Source organism: Nerophis lumbriciformis, linkage group LG12 (assembly GCF_033978685.3).
Source record: "Nerophis lumbriciformis linkage group LG12, RoL_Nlum_v2.1, whole genome shotgun sequence".
NCBI classification, from domain to species: Eukaryota; Metazoa; Chordata; class Actinopteri; order Syngnathiformes; family Syngnathidae; genus Nerophis; species Nerophis lumbriciformis.
The window spans coordinates 10,305,674-10,323,589 of NC_084559.2; the positions used below are offsets into that span (position 1 = coordinate 10,305,674).

Here is a 17,916-nt window from a genome sequence, read left to right on the forward strand (position 1 = left end):
CTGATCTTTTTTGTAACACGGTTAGCGAATGTAGCGCACATTTGTAGTTATTTCCCCATATTTCTGCACAATAACTCAGATATGGTAACACTAGCGAGCAGTAGAGAATATGAAGTGATTTTTGGCTCAGGACATATTTTGCTTTATTCATTATTGAAATGTTTTTTGCCACCTTATGTTGTATGTTTTGTATATGAGATTTCCAGTTCATTTGATCATCTATTAATACTCCCAAAAATCGAGTTTCTTTTACCCTTTCTATGTCTACTTCATCTATTTGTATTTGTGTATGATGCTCTTTTCTACTATTACCAAATAGCATTATTTTAGTTTTACTGAGATTCAAAGATAGTCTGTTTTTGTCAAACCATCTTTTTAATTTGTTCATTTCTTCTGTTATTATTTGTATTATTTTCTGTGTGCTCTCTCCTGAACAGAAAGCAGTTGTGTCGTCTGCAAATAAAACCAACTTTAAGTCCTTCGTAACCTTACAAATGTCGTTTATATAAAGATTGAACAATCTTGGTCCCAGTATTGACCCCTGGGGTACACCACAGGATATATCTAGCCGTGTTGACATATTTTCACCCATCTTTACATATTGCTTCCTGTTGGTTAAATAACTTCTTACCCAGTTCAATACCAAACCTCTGATGCCATATCGTTCTAATTTTCGTATTAAAATATCATGATTAATTGTGTCAAATGCTTTTGTTAAGTCCATGAATACTGCGGCCGCACATTCTTAATTTTGGTTAGTGCTATTGATGTTGAGATATTTGCTCGGAATCCATATTGGTTCTCCACAAGCGTCCCACTTTTGTTAATAAATAAATCTAATCGACTATTGAATAATTTTTCCAAGATTTTGGAGAATTGTGGAAGTAATGAAACTGGTCTGAAACTGGTGTACGTCTCCATTCTTATAAATTGGTACGACTTTTGCAATTTTCATTATATCAGGGAATTTACCGGTTAAAAATGATACATTGGTGATATATGTCAGAGGTTCTGAAATGTCTTGTATAACCTTTTTTATCGTTACCATATCTATTCCATGACAGTCGGTTGAGGTCTTGGATTTACAATTTTTTACAATTTTGATTATTTCTTCTTTTGTTACACTTTTAAGAAACATTTTTTGTTGCATTTACAATGCAACAAAAAAAATGAAAATAACATCCATCATCATGGCTCTCATAATGATTGTGAACAATAGGTAAAATTCCAAAATAAGTGCAGTTCCCCTTAAAGATCAGGATGCAAAGAGCAATAAAATGAACCCAACGTCAACGATGGCGGTTTTATCACAGCAGTGATAATGCTAATGATATTTTTTTATAACACATTCAACCACACAGCCTTGTATGATTAAGCACCGAACATTTCTAACCCAAAAATCGGTTTTTAAAACAAGTCACTTTTTCCCCTCCCCACTCATCATAAAAAATATTGTGTTATCCTGTTGGATCAAATCCTTCACTCTTTACAGTAAACGACTATTTTTTCATACTTGTTCCATATTTTAAATTTGTACATGCGTTTGGGATAAACATTCCCTGGTCAGATGAAACAAATGATGAACAAGGCACACGATTTATCCTTCCCAGTGTGAGCAATACTGTTCAAACAGAAGAAGCTGAACCTCCTGATGAGACAACAAACAGCTCCTATGAAGCCTATTCTCAGGGCATTGAAATGAGTCTCTGTCCTGATTGTCTTAGAAGACGGTTCTGCATCTAAGCAGATGGTCCTAATGGGATCACCTAGTCCTCGCAGAGCAGATGACCAGATCCTAAGTATTTATCACCAGCACCAGACTCGAGCTGTCCTATCCAAGTCTGTAGTCGTGATCTGACAAACCTAGGGATGATGTTCGAAACCGGTTCTCCCGGTTGTTCGATAAGAAAAGAACCGATTCCATGGATTCAAATCCCTTTTCGAGAAACGATTCCTGTTATCGAAGCCACTATAGTAAAGAAAAATATTTGGTTCTTTAATCGAATCCCTGGGAACGAATCCCGTGTCACACAGGAAATGACGTAGCTCAGTCATTCGGCGGCAGATACAGAAGCAGCAACAACAATGGACCGGGAAAAAAAACGCTCCAAGGCATGGCTTCACTTTACTAAGAAATTCGACGAGGAAATGGCTATCTGCAATTATTGCCAGGCTTCGCTTTCATGTAAGGGGAGCAGTAGAACAAACACGTTCAGGCCGTACATGTCCACACCTTCAGGTACCTTGGAGTCCACATCTCTAATGACTTCTCCTGGACAGTCAACACCACATCAATCATCAAGAAGGCTCAGCAGCGGCTACACTTCCTTAGAGTCCTCGGGAAGTACAACCTGAAGCCTGACCTGCTGCTGACCTTCTACCGCTCGTCCATCGAGAGCCTGCTGACCTACTGTATTACGGTATGGTACGGCAGCTGCACTGCAGCAGACAGGGAGAGGCTGCAAAGAGTGGTCAAGACGGCTCAGAAGATCATCGGCCGCCCTCTCCCCTCTCTGACGGACATCTACACCTCCCGCTGCCTCAACAGAGCCAGTGCCATCATCAAAGACAGCACCCACCCTGGCTCTGACCTGTTCCACCTGCTGCCCTCTGGGAAGCGCTACAGGTGCATTAAAACCAAAACAAACAGGCTAAAGAACAGCTTCTTCCCCAGGGCCATAACCATCCTGAACGGACTGCCCCATTGTCCCTCATAACTGCCTTCTCTTCGGTGCAATAACCCATTCCACCAACCACCCTGTTTTTGTTTTGTTTTTTCATGTATTCATTTCACACCATATTCATTGCACTTCTACATTTTTTAAATTTGTATATATTTGCACATTGTTTTTCTAGCATGCACACATCGCACTGTATGGAATGGCCTCAATCTCGTTACCTTGCGTAATGACAATAAAGCTGATTCTGATTCTGATTCTACATAACCTGAAGGTTAGAGAAAGGTGTCTTGGAGAAGCAGCGACAAAGATGACGAAGCACGCTCCTCTTCCTCTGCTTCAACCTGCAGTCCCAGTGATAGTGCCGGCGAGTAAATAATGTTAACTGTTGCCGGTTCATTTCCATATCTGCTCACTTGTAGCCTTTAGGCTAAAATAACGTTACCTCTTATGTCATACTTGCCAACCCTCCCGGATTTTCCGGGAAGACTCCCGAAATTCAGCGCCTCTCCCGAAAACCTCCCGGGACAAATTTTCTCCCGAAAATCTCCCGAAATTCAGGCGGAACTGGAGGCCACGCCCCCTCCAGCTCCATGCGGACCTGAGTGACGTGTTGACAGCCTGTTCACACGTCCGCTTTCCCACAACATAAACAGCTAATGATCGAGGGCGAGTTCTTGGTTTCTTATGTGGGTTTATTGTTAGGCAGTTTCATTAACGTCCTCCCAGCGCGGTAACAACACACAACAACAGTAGTCAAGTATTCGTCTACCGTAAAGCAGTTTGTCTGCCGTAAACAGCAATGTTGTGACACTTTTAAACAGGACAATACTGCCATCAACTGTACATGCATATGTGACCCACCCATAATGTGTCACATTTTTGTGTTGATTTATTTATTTTATTTTGTGGTTTGAATTCGTTTTTGGAGCTGTCGTTCCACATTTATCAGTATTCACATTGGTCAGTAGGGGGCAGTAGGGCGTTTCTTCCCAATTGAATGCTATCACCTGCAGACCGGAAGTGTCTTGTCATTCTGATGAGCGCGACCAGTCTGTGAACAATTGAAACGTCCTGTGTGCTTTTTCCTCCTGTATAACAGGTTAGTTTTGGTGAATCAACTCACTGAATAATATCCATGTGATCTTTATAAGTTTAAGTACACATTCTGATGGTGGAGCCTAACTCTAAAGTGTTTGTGAGTTGTAGTTTGTATTTGTGAATGAATCCAGTGTACAGCTGCAGTAACCAATACAAAAAGGCGACGTGATTGCGCAATGTTTATATAGGAACTTCTGATCCTAATTCAGACTCCCAAATTAGAGCTCCCGTTTTCTTATTGATTTTATAATGTATATTTGTATAATGTGTGTGTTCTGAAATAGTGACAGAGAATAGAACAAGGATGGACAATTCAACCCTTAACTCAACAATGAGTAGATGAGTGTTATGTGTGTGTATATGTGTAAATAAATGAACACTGAAATTAAAGTTTTTCTTATATATATATATATATATATATATATATATATATATATATATATATATATATTAGAGATGCGCGGTTTGCGGGCACAACCGCGGAGTCCGCGGATTATCCGCGGATCGGGCGGATGAAATAAAAAAAAATTAGATTTTATCCGCGGGTCGGGTCGGGTCGGGTCGGGCGGTTGAAATAAAAAAAAATTAGATTTTAAATAGATTTAGGCGGGTGGCAGTTAAACCAATTGGGAAATATATATACATAGTTAAATGTTGTTACCCACATACGAAAAACGAGCAGGCACCTGCTGCATATGCCACAACAGAAGAAAAAAAAAAAAGAGATGGACACTTTTACGGAGCGGAGAAGGGACGCCTCGCCGGGGTCCGGGACCGAGGCCCCTTCCCCCGAGAGGGCCCCACCGGGAGCCGTAGTTGAGGCGATCCGCGAGAAGGGCCCGACGCACGTCCAGGGTCACCACCGCGCCCACCGCACCGACATCCCGCCTCGTCCGCCTTCGCCGCGGCCGGCGTCACGCGCAGCAGGTAAGCAGCTTACCTGCCCGCCACCCCCCGTGGACGGGGGCTCGTAACAGGGGTCACTCCGCGCGCTCCGCCCGCGCAGCTTACCTGCCCGCCACCCCTGTTGCCGGGGGCGTGTAACAGGGGTCACTCCGCCCGCAGTGCGCTCACGAAAGGGGTGGGGCTCACCCTGGTTGATATAGACAGCAGGACGGTGGCCATGGAAGTCGGAACCCGCTAAGGAGTGTGTAACAACCCACCTGCCGAATCAACTAGCCCTGAAAATGGATGGCGCTGGAGCGTCGGGCCCATACCCGGCCGTCGCCGGCAGCGAGACGCGCTTAGAGGTGCGCTCAGCGCGGCTCCCATATGATTGCGCACTGGTGTGCGTCTGGGTCTTGACAGCGTGGCACGCGAATGTCTGTGCTGCATTGGATCAGTCTCCTTTCTTTAACAGGCAAAAGCTTTATAACCTCACTAATGCCTTGCATCGTCTATATTAGATATATAACAACGGGCGGGTGCGGTTCTGATCAAATGTTACATCGGGTGAATGGCGGATGGTTGACGACTTTCTGATGCGGTTGCGGATGAAATAATTGCCTATCCGCGCATCTCTAATATATATATATATATATATATATATATATATATATAATAAAATATATATATATATAGCTAGAATTCATTGAAAGTCAAGTATTTCTTATATATATATATCTTAACCACGCCCCCAACCACGCCCCCGCCCCACCCTTGACCACGCCCCCGTCCCCCACCCCCCACATCCCGAAATCGGAGGTCTCAAGGTTGGCAAGTATGTCTTATGTCAACCAGGACTGCAGTAATGTTAGCGAGACTAACGTTACCTTAGCATAGTCAGTGGCTAACGGTAACGTTAACGTTAGCCTTTTTGTTATGTGTCTGATAACGTTAACTGTATCTTGTAGCCTACACCACTCCAGAGTTTGCAGGTCTGTCTAATAAACTAGTGCTTGCAAGATGTGAATGAAGATAATGTTAACGTTATCCTATTTCAGATGATGACATTCATGACAGCCAGAGTGACCAGGGCACTGTTTGCTCTGTTTACTTGATTTTGTTCTTAAAAAATAAAAGTGCTTTTGTTAAACCAAGTATTGTGTGTTTTTTTTCCCATATTCAACAACCTATCTGGATTCGATAAGAGAATCGATAAGGAATCGGTTCGATAAGAGGATTCGATACTGGGATCGAAATCCATCCATCCATCCATCTTCTTCCGCTTATCCGAGGTCGGGTCGCGGGGGCAGCAGCCTAAGCAGGGAAGCCCAGACTTCCCTCTCCCCAACCACTTCGTCCAGCTCTTCCTGTGGGACCCCGAGGCGTTCCCAGGCCAGCCGGGAGACATAGTCTTCCCAACGTGTCCTGGGTCTTCCCCGTGGCCTCCTACCGGTCGGACGTGCCCTAAACACCTCCCTAGGGAGGCATTCGGGTGGCATCCTGACCAGATGCCCGAACCACCTCATCTGGCTCCTCTCGATGTGGAGGAGCAGCGGCTTTATTTTGAGCTCCCCCCGGATGGCAGAGCTTCTCACCCTATCTCTAAGGGAGAGCCCCGCCACCCGGCGGAGGAAACTCATTTCGGCCGCTTGTACCCGTGATCTTGTCCTTTCGGTCATAACCCAAAGCTCATGACCATAGGTGAGGATGGGAACGTAGATCGACCGGTAAATTGAGAGCTTTGCCTTCCGGCTCAGCTCCTTCTTCACCACAACGGATCGATACAGCGTCCGCATTACTGAAGACGCCGCACCGATCCGCCTGTCGATCTCACGATCCACTCTTCCCCCACTCGTGAACAAGACTCCGAGGTACTTGAACTCCTCCACTTGGGGCAAGATCTCCTCCCCAACCCGGAGATGGCACTCCACCCTTTTCCGGGCGAGAACCATGGACTCGGACTTGGGGGTGCTGATTCTCATCCCAGTCGCTTCACACTCGGCTGCGAACCGATCCAGTGAGAGCTGAAGATCCTGGCCAGATGAAGCCATCAGGACCACATCATCTGCAAAAAGCAGAGACCTAATCCTGCAGCCACCAAACCAGATCCCCTCAACGCCTTGACTGCGCCTAGAAATTCTGTCCATAAAAGTTATGAACAGAATGGGTGACAAAGGGCAGCCTTGGCGGAGTCCAACCCTCACTGGAAACGTGTCCGACTTACTGCCGGCAATGCGGACCAAGCTCTGGCACTGAGCATACAGGGAGCGGACTGCCACAATCAGACAGTCCGACACCCCATATTCTCTGAGCACTCCCCACAGGACTTCCCGAGGGACACGGTCGAATGCCTTCTCCAAGTCCACAAAACACATAGGTCTATTCAGGTGTACTGGAGAGGAGGCTACGCCGGATAGTCGAACCTCGGATTCAGGAGGAACAGTGTGATTTTCGTCCTGGTCGTGGAACTGTGGACCAGCTCTATACTCTGGGCAGGGTCCTTGAGGGTGCATGGGAGTTTGCCCAACCAGTCTACATGTGTTTTGTGGACTTGGAGAAGGGATCGAAATCGATAATTTCTTAACAAACATCATCCCTAGACAAACCTGCTCGGACAATCTCAACAGTCCAATTGCAACGCCTTCAATGCCCTGAGAATGCAATGACAATATTCACAGGCATCGTTAAAGCCTATTATTTATCATAGAGTACTAGAGTAGTACAATATGGCAGATTAATTCAAAAAAGAATCCTTTGGATGTGTTGCATTACAATTTACAACTATATTATGCAATTTTGCTCATTAAAATAAACACACATAATGGAACACACGCAGTCATTTACAAACAACAGGTAGCTTTACAATAGAAATTAAATCGTTTTCAATTTCAGTTATGCATCTTTGTACATTTATTTCTACATATAGAGCTCCAGTTCCAAACGTGGGCCTTCTCAACGGTATAGTCAAGAGATCAGCACGAGTGGATCGTGTTCATGTTCTCAAAGCTTCAATGTTGGAAAGCTCTGTGGCCGCCGAAGCAAAGTCCAGTAATGCTCCACGCGACTCAACCTTTTTATTTTCTTCCTCCGGATTTAGTGTCTGGGATGTTTAATCCAGTTTCTTATGATCCACTTCTGACCTGAGCATCTCTGCACCACCAAGCGAAGACCAAAGTTGGCATCTTTGGACATTTCCACTTCCAAGCATCGACCTGTGTCCCGACTGATGATCGGACCGTTCTGTGGTTCAAGAAACAACAATTAAAAACATATACAATTGCAGGTTTGTCAATCATTGAAAAACAATCAATTTGTAAGAACTACAGTACAGGCCAAAAGTTTGGACACGCCTCATTCAATGCGTTTTCTTTGTTTTTTTATGACTATTTACATAAAGTAAAGCAGGAACTTAAGGTTCTCCATGTCATTTGTTAGAATGACATAGAGAACCAAAATGTAGAAGTTACTCAAAAGAAATAAACAACCCAACCAAAAAATGCAGCAGCTCAATTAAAAAACTGTACTCAAGCCACATTCTTTTTTTTTTTAGTACTGAACTCTTAACCCTCATTTGTAAACAATAACATGCTTATTATACAAACAGTATTTGTACATCTTTAACACAGATTTTTATACTGTCTTCAAGGATTCCGTTTTTTTGGTGGTACTCGAAACCTTTCTGGGTACCTGCGGATCACTGGTGGGGTTTTTGTTGTGGGTGATCTGGGTTCTGATGATGGCAACTCAGCAGCCCTTGAATCTGGTTCAATGATTAGACTGGTTTGTGTCTGACTCACTGATGGTCCTGATGATGGAACTGAAACAGCACTGTCCAGTTGTACTGATGGCACATTTTCTGCAACTGGTGGAGACTAGATAACTGGCAGTCTCTCCATTTTTCTCTCCATGGTAACATGTGATCCACATGCACTGTGCGCTGTCTCTGTCCCTCTTGATATATATATATATATATATATATATATATGTATATATATATATATATATATATATATATATATATATATATATATATATATATATATATATATATATGAAAATACTTCACTTTCAGTGAATTCTAGCTATATATATATATATATGAAAATACTTCAATTTCAGTGAATTCTAACTAAATATATATATATATATATATATATATATATATATAATATATATATATATATATATATATATATATATATATATTAGAGATGCGCGGATAGGCAATTATTTCATCCGCAACCGCATCAGAAAGTCGTCAACCATCCGCCATCCACCCGATGTAACATTTGATCAGAACCGCACCCGCCCGCACCCGCCCGTTGTTATATATCTAATATAGACGATGCAAGGCATTAGTGAGGTTATAAAGCTTTTGCCTGTTAAAGAAAGGAGACTGATCCAATGCAGCACAGACATTCACGTGCCACGCTGTCACGGCCCAGACGCACACCAGTGCGCAATCATATGGGAGCCGCGCTGAGCGCACCTCCAAGCGCGTCTCGCTGCCGGCGACAGCCGGGTATGGGCCTGACGCTCCAGCGCCATCCATTTTCAGGGCTAGTTGATTCGGCAGGTGGGTTGTTACACACTCCTTAGCGGGTTCCGACGTCCATGGCCACCGTCCTGCTGTCTATATCAACCAGGGTGAGCCCCACCCCTTTCGTGAGCGCACTGCGCGCGGAGTGACCCCTGTTTCGCGCCCCCGGCAACAGGGGTGGCGGGCAGGTAAGCTGCGCGGGCAGGTAAGCTGCGCGGGCGGAGCGCGCGGAGTGACCCCTGTTACGAACCCCCGGCCACGGGGGTGGTGGGCAGGTAAGCTGCTTACATGCTGCGCGTGATGCCGGCCGCGGCAAAGGCGGACGAGGCGGGGTGTCGGTGCGGTGGGCGCGGTGGTGACCCTGGACGTGCGTCGGGCCCTTCTCGCGGATCGCCTCAGCTACGGCTCCCGGTGGGGCCCTCTCGGGGGAAGGGGCCTCGGTCCCGGACCCCGGCGAGGCGTCCCTTCTCCGCTCCGTAAAAGTGTCCATCTCTTTTCTTTTCTTTTTCTTCTGTTGTGGCATATGCTGCAGGTGCCTGCTCATTTTTCGTATGTGGGTAACAACATTTAACTATGTATATATATTTCCGAATTGGTTTAACTGCCACCCGCCTGAATCTATTTAAAATCTTTTTTTTTTTTATTTTAACCGCCCGACCCGACCCGCGGATAAAATCTAATTTTTTTAAATTTCATCCGCCCGATCCGCGGATAATCCGCGGACTCCGCGGTTGTGCCCGCAAACCGCGCATCTCTAATATATATATATATATATATATATATATATATATATATATATATATATATATATATATATATATATATGAAAGAGGGGAGGAGTATATTTACAGCTAGAATTCACCAAGTCAAGTCAGCCACCCCGAGAGGGACAAGTTGTAGAAAATGGATGGATGTTTTTTAATATGTTTTAATATAAAACATATTAAAAAACATCCATCCATTTTCTACAACTTGTCCCTCTCGGGGTGGCTGACTTGACTTGGTGAATTCTAGCTGTAAATATACTCCTCCCCTCTTAGCCACGCCCCAAGCCACGCCCCAAACCACGCCCCGACCTTGCCCCCCACCCCCATCCCCCACCTCCCGAAATCGGAGGTCTCAAGGTTGGCAAGTATGCCAGTAAGGTGAGTATCACTCACTGATGTTTGCTATCCTCAAACCAGTGTTTCGACAGCAGTTGTAGTCTTTTGACAGAAATGCATTTTAATTTTGATCTTAAATCGAGTTGAGTCAACTAAATGACACATTTTAGTGAGCTAAAATTACAGTAAATTTAGTCGACTAAAATACAAAGTATAAAAGATCCGAGATACGATATAAAAGTGTATTGGTGTCAAGACTTGGTCTTGGGTGTGTGTTTTTCCGGGATGCAACGGAAAGTTGGCTCGGGCGAGACGGGAATGAAAAGTACAAACGAAAAGCGCGCACAGTGGCGGAGAATAAACTATGAAACCAAAAAACTATAGCAAAAAAGTACAAACGAAAAACACGCACAATGGCGGAGAACAAACTATGAAACCAAAAAGACTATAAACATGGAACAAAAACTTACTTGGCTTGGACAAAAATAGTTGCTTGAGGAATGGACATGGAAAGAATGGACAGAGCATAAATGTGGTGAGGTCGTCAGAAAGACAAACTGAAAAACACTGAACTTAAATACCACAGACATGATTAACGAAAACAGGTGCGTGACTCAAGACGCGAAACAGGTGCGTGACGTGACAGGTGAAAACTAGTGGGTTGCTATGGTGACAATCAAGAGTGCACAATGAGTCCAAACGTGGAACAGGTGAAACTAATGGGGTAATCATGGAAACAAGACAAGGGAGTGAAAAGACAGAAACTAAAGAGTTCTATAACTAAACAAAACATGACTTCAAACAAAACATGATTACACAGACATGACGATTGGACAACACTTTTATTTAGACTACCTGCAAAGCATTTGTTGAACACAAAAGTAGCATAATCTTAAACTCAGGAATGATGAATGATGCATACAAAGGTCAATGCCAGTACATATCTTTCAGGCACTTTTTACATTTTTATGCTACGTCTCGTTACGATCAGAGCAGGAATTTCACGGCGGCTTCGACGGCCCTGGCTCGTGTTGTCCTTTTGCTTGGCTGTGTGCAGCTGGAAAAATGATAAACACCGCAGCTTACAACACGGAGGCTTTCCCAATTGTTCATGGGATAAACCAGAGCTAAAGAATTGTTTAATACTGCATTCAATACTGTTTGTCTCTGTAGAACAGTTAGTTTAATCCCTGAGACAGCATAGATTAAGGAACGTCCCAAAGGTAGAAGAAGCCTTTTCTTTATCATTGAGCGTAAAAAAGCAGATACTATTTATTAAGATACACTGCATCCGACTCTTTTCATTGGACTTGGTGATGTATGGCTTAGATGCAGCTGCTCGGCCATGGAAACCTATTCCATGAAGCTCTCTGCGTACTGTATGTGGGCTAATTGGAAGGTCACATGGAGTTTGGAGCTCTGTAGCAACTGACTGCGCAGAAAGTCTTTGAACTATGCGCTTCAGCATCCGCTGAACCCTCTCTGTGTCAGTTTACCTGGCCTACCACTTGGTGGCTGAGTTGCTGTTGTTCCCAAACTCTTCACTTTTCTTATAATAATGGAATACTGTAACTTTGGAATTTTTAGGAGCGAGGACATTTCACGACTGGATTTGTTGCACAGGTGGCATCCTATGACAGTTCCACGCTGGAAATCACTGAGAGCGGCCCATTCTTTCACAAATGTTTGTAGAAACAGTCTCCATGCCTAAGTGCTTGATTTGATACACCGGGCCAAGTGATTAGGACACCTGATTCTCATAATTTGGATGGGTGGCCAAATACTTTTGGCAATATAGCAGTGACGTGCAGTCACTGCTATATCATCATGGAAAGAAAAAAAATGTAAAAAAATTAAATTGTTATATGTATCCGGTGATTATACTATAAAGTTATTTTCCATTTAACTTCACCAGTTTTAGATTATTTTTTATTGAAAATCGCTGAATTTTCACATTTGCCGTTCAAATACTGAGAAGAGACGGTGCGGTGAACAGCAGCCAGTTGAGGCACGTCACTCAGTGCCTCAACATGGATTCCGGACTCGGCTAACTGCTGGCCTGCTGTATTGCTATATGAACTATATTATACATTTCCATAGTTTAGTTAGCTGAGGTATATAATGTACAGTGTATTTTGTCAACAACTGTATGTGTGTAACGTATTTCTTGTGCTGAGCGATCATAAAACGGCTGCAAAAGACGCACTGGCTGAGGCTCCAGTAATCCCGCCTCCTGCACCCCCGCCGTAGAATTGTTATATCAACAAAAGCCCACACTTAAAACTTTCCACGTGCAAGATTGTTACTATTTAAAAAAAATATTTCATAAGAAGCCAAAAAGTGCAAAAACAATAATGTTCGTGTTGGAGGAGTTGTGAATGACTGCAGGGCCACAACATTAGGTACACCTGCAGACTGCAGGTGTACCTAATTCACAACTCCTCCAACACGAACATTATTGTTTTTGCACATTTTGGCTTCTTATTAAATAACTTTTGTAACCTATTTTCATGGGCTTTCCTCTTTGTGATGTTAAGTTCCTGTTATGCGCTGTTATACAGTATATGCCTTGAGCTCTTATTTTGAAGGCGCTAAGAGCGGAAGTGATGTCACGTTGCGGAGGTTTTTGAAAGAAGGTAAATAAAGTGGTCCTCGTGTAAACTGGAGCCTCCGTGTTTGTTATTTTGTAGTTTCATACAGTATAGGCGACATTTATAAACCCTCGGTTACACTTTTTTAAAATAGATTCAATCTTGCACGTGGAAAGAAGATGAAGTCAGTGCCTCACCAGCCATCAACCTCACCGCATGTCACTGAATTATAGTGTATGTAAACCTCACTCTCGTTGCCTAGCACTCTCGCCCAATCAATCTGGGGTTCGAGTCCTGGGCCTGAATAGGCAGGTAATACAAATGTAAAATCTTAAACCGCACATGGTAAACATCTTTTATTTTACCTGTGTGAAGTCCCAAAGCCTCTGAGAAACCCTGGAAACGGCATCGCATTTTTTCAAGCTGGGAACGCGCCCTCTGCCATCATCAACAAGGCATTTCGTGTCAGGCAGGAAGGTGGTCGATCCCAGGGGTCCGAGCTGGAGAAGCCCGTCAGTTGAGTATCGGGCAAGCTGGAACGGAAAGATAAGACATGTGTTTCATTACATACGTTCCAGTAATTTCTTTTACACCAGTCAGAGCAGGGAAAAGCTAACTTGGCCCGAAACATGACACGGAAAAAGCAAGAAAAATGGAAAAAGAGTGACCAAGATTCATATAAAGTCCAAATATCAATCACTTGTTCATTTGTTTATTGTTTGTTGGTGATCGTAACATTTCATGATTATATCATGCAGTCAATAGTGAAGAAGAAACCTAAATCATTCACTTGGTTGACCTTTTCAGGGCTAGTAAATGAAGCACAACTAATGGCTACCAATAGTCTCCAAGTACATGCTTTTATCATCATCATATACAGTGCATTCGGAAAGTATTGGCAGCGCTCAGTGACGTGCAGTCACTAGAGGAAAGAAAACAAATGTAAAATGAAAATGTTTTTATTAAATTGTTATATGTATCCAGTGATTATACTATAAAGTTATTTTCCATTTAACTTCACCAGTTTTAGATTATTTTTTATTTAAAATCGCTGAATTTTCACATTTGCCGTTCAAATACTGAGAAGAGACGGTGCAGTGATCAGCAGCCAGTTGAGGCACGTCACTCAGTGCCTCACCATGGATTGCGGACTCGGCTAACTGCTGGCCTGCTGTGCAGTGAGACCGTATTGCTATATGAACTATATTATACATTTCCATAGTTTAGTTAGCTGAGGTATATAATGTACAGTGTATTTCGTCAACAACTGTATGTGTGTAAAGTATTTCTTGTGCTGAGCGATCATAAAACGGCTGCAAAAGACGCACTGGCTGAGGCTCGCAGTAATCCCGCCTCATGCACCCCCGGCGTAGAATGAACCCCCTGACGGGAGTGCTATACCAACTAAAGCCCAAACTTAAACTTTCCACGTGCAAGATTGAATCTATTTAAAAAAGTTATTTCATAAGAAGCCAAAAAGTGCAAAAACAATAATGTTCATGTTGGAGGAGTTGTGAATGACTGCAGGGCCACCACATTAGGTACACCTGCAGACTGCAGGTGTAGTCAGTGCTGCTTGTAGGAGCAAAAGTCACCGCCACTGTCCAGGGTGCTGAGGACGAGCACCATCGGGCAGGGGCGGGGCGTGTGCTGACGGCGAGACACGGCTGGCAGGTGATTAGATTTCACAGGTGGTACGTGTTAATCTAATCATCTGTTGTCTTTAACAGTAAGCGGCCGGGACCAGGGGGGGATTGGGAGTGACTGCAAAGTCACGACATGCTGCAAGCATTTTTGATAGATCTTGTTAAAAAAACATTAAAACTTTGTCAACTTGGCACGCCTGTCTCTTGTGACGTGTTTGTCAGTGGAACCGAGAGCAAGCGACTTCCACAAACATGTTTTGCTTAACTCATTATTGACATGTTGTACATTTTTTATATGATATTTCCAGTTCATTTTATCATCAATCATTACACCTAGAAATTTGGTTTCATTTACTCTTTCAATTTCTATCCCGTCTATTTGTATTTGTGTTTGACTTTCCCTTCAACTGTTACCAAATAGCATTATTTTAGTCTTACTGAGGTCTGTTTTTGTCAAACCATCTTTTTAATTTGTTCATTTCTTCTGTTATTATTTATATTAGTTGTCTCTTGTTGACCAGTCGATATTCCATCCATCCATCCATCTTCTTCCGCTTATCCGAGGTCGGGTCGCGGGGGCAGCAGCCTAAGCAGGGAAGCCCAGACTTCCCTCTCCCCAGCCACTTCGTCCAGCTCCTCCCGGGGGATCCCGAGGCGTTCCCAGGCCAGCCGGGAGACATAGTTTTCCCAACGTGTCCTGGGTCTTCCCCGTTGGACGTGCCCTAAACACCTCCCGAGGGAGGCGTTCGGGTGGCATCATGACCAGATGCCCGAACCACCTCATCTGGCTCCTCTCGATGTGGAGGAGCAGTGGCTTTACTTTGAGCTCCCCCCGGATGGCAGAGCTTCTCATCCTATCTCTAAGGGAGAGCCCCGCCACCCGGCGGAGGAAACTCATTTCGGCCGCCTGTACCCGTGATCTTGTCCTTTCGGTCATAATACAAAGCTCATGACCATAGGTAAGGATGGGAACGTAGATCGACCGGTAAATTGAGAGCTTTGCCTTCCGGCTCAGCTCCTTCTTCACCACAACGGATCGATACAGCATCCGCATTACTGAAGACGCCGCACCGATCCGCCTGTCAATCTCACGATCCACTTTTCCCCCACTCGTGAACAAGACTCCGAGGTACTTGAACTCCTCGACTTGGGGCAGGATCTCCTCCCCAACCCGGAGATGGCACTCCACCCTTTTCCGGGCGAGAACCATGGACTCGGACATCGAGGTGCTGATTCTCATCCCAGTCGCTTCACACTCGGCTGCGAACCGATCCAGCGAGAGCTGGAGATCCTGGCCAGATGAAGCCATCAGGACCACATCATCTGCAAAAAGCAGAGACCTAATCCTGCAGCCACCAAACCGGATCCCCTCAATGCCTTGACTGCGCCTAGAAATTCTGTCCATAAAAGTTATGAACAGAATCGGTGACAAAGGGCAGCCTTGGCGGAGTCCAACCCTCACTGGAAACGTGTCCGACTTACTGCCGGCAATGTGGACCAAGCTCTGACACTGATCATACAGGGAGCGGACCGCCACAATAAGACAGTCCGATACCCCATACTCTCTGAGCACTCCCCACAGGACCTCCCAAGGGACACGGTCAAATGCCTTCTCCAAGTCCACAAAGCACATGTAGACTGGTTGGGCAAACTCCCATGCACCCTCAAGGACCCTGCCCAGAGTATAGAGCTGGTCCACAGTTCCACGAATAGGACAAAAACCACACTGTTTCTCCTGAATCCGAGGTTCGACTATCCGGCGTAGCCTCCTCTCCAGTACACCTGAATGGACCTTACCGGGAAGGCTGAGGAGTGTGATCCCACGATAGTTTGAACGCACCCTCCGGTTCCCCTTCTTAAAGAGACGAACCACCACCCCGGTCTGCCAATCCAGAGGTACCGCCCCCGATGTCCACGCGATGCTGCAGAGTCTTGTCAACCAAGACAGCCCCACAGCATCCAGAGCCTTAAGGAACTCCGGGCGGATCTCATCCACCCCCGGGGCCTTGCCACCGAGGAGCTTTTTAACTACCTCAGCAACTTCAGCCCCAGAAATGGGGCTGAGGTTATTTTTCTGGGGCAGTCGCTATTATAATAGTTAATAATAAAACACGACGTGTTGGTCCTCACCCGAGTGGCATTAAAGATAAGAGCAACTAACGTGGTGCAACAATGTGCAATACCGTCTACAATACTCTTTGTTTGATGTACAACTTTGGATGAACCGGCGAGCAGCTTTATTGTCATGTAAGTTCCACGTTTAATCCATCCGATGAAAGGCCCAGTGATGTGACGTCTCCATTACGCAACGATACAGTAGAGATTGCGTTTATTATGATATGCCAAAAATGATATGCCAACAAAATGGAGATACAAGCTCTCACTTTCATCTGGCAACACGGGCAGTCCCTACAAGTGGTGTAATGGAGCTGGAATATTAAAAGGGAAACTGTGCTTTTTTTAATTTTATTTTTGCCCATCATTCGCAATTATTATGAGAGACAAGAACACGTCTTTTTTTTGGAGGGTGGGTTTAAAGATGATGAAAAATGCTTTCAAGATGAGGGTGATGGGAGCCACTGTTGGAGCCTTCAAAGCTCTAAAACTATTTCAAAAACCTCCGTTTTATACACACGCTGCAAGTCGATACATATAATTTGAAAACAGACAGGATCATAACAATGTGTTCAATATTTACCGTATTTTGATCATTTGAATCAATAGCCATGAATTGCCATGAATTTACCATGAATTGATTAACGTGGACCCTGACTTAAACAAGTCGAACAACTTATTCAAGTGTTACCATTTAGTGGTCAATTATTAAAATTATTATAAATTATTATTAAAATTGTTAAAAGTATTAGAATTATTACATTATTCTTAAATTCTTAAATTAAAAGTATTAAAATTATTATCAATTATTTTTAATTATTAAAACCTATTCGGGTGTTACCATTTAGTGGTCAATTATTACAATTGTTATCAATTATTGTTAACATTCTTAAATTATTCTTAAATTCTTAAATTAAAATTATTAAAATTATTATCAATTATTTTTAATTATTACAACTTATTTAGGTGTTACCATTTAGTGGACAACTATTAAAATTATTATAAATTATTATTACAATTATTAAAATTATTAAATTATTCTTAAATTCTTCAATTAAAATTATTAAAATTATTATCAATTCATTTTAATTATTAAAACTTATTCGGGTGTTATATTTAGCGGTCAATTATTAAAATTACTATCAATTATTATTACAATTATTACAATTATTAAATTATTTTTAAATTTTTAAATTAAAATTATTAAAGATATTATAAATTATTTGTAATTATTAAAACTTATTTGGGTGTTACCAT

The 17,916-nt window shown here is 43.4% G+C and overlaps 1 protein-coding gene across 1 annotated transcript in view; it reads right to left on the reverse strand.

Annotated features, from left to right (window-relative positions):
• Positions 1-6,845: 6,845 nt before the first annotated feature.
• Positions 6,846-17,916, reverse strand: part of galnt9 (polypeptide N-acetylgalactosaminyltransferase 9) — a 331,066-nt gene continuing 319,995 nt past the window's right edge. Inside the window, exons 10-11 of the mRNA XM_061985891.2 lie at positions 13,264-13,431; positions 6,846-7,904 (exon numbers count right to left, since the gene is read on the reverse strand). Coding sequence (XP_061841875.1) covers positions 7,758-7,904; positions 13,264-13,431 — 315 coding nt within the window. The 3' untranslated portion in view covers positions 6,846-7,757. The remainder of the gene's footprint in view (positions 7,905-13,263; positions 13,432-17,916) is intronic.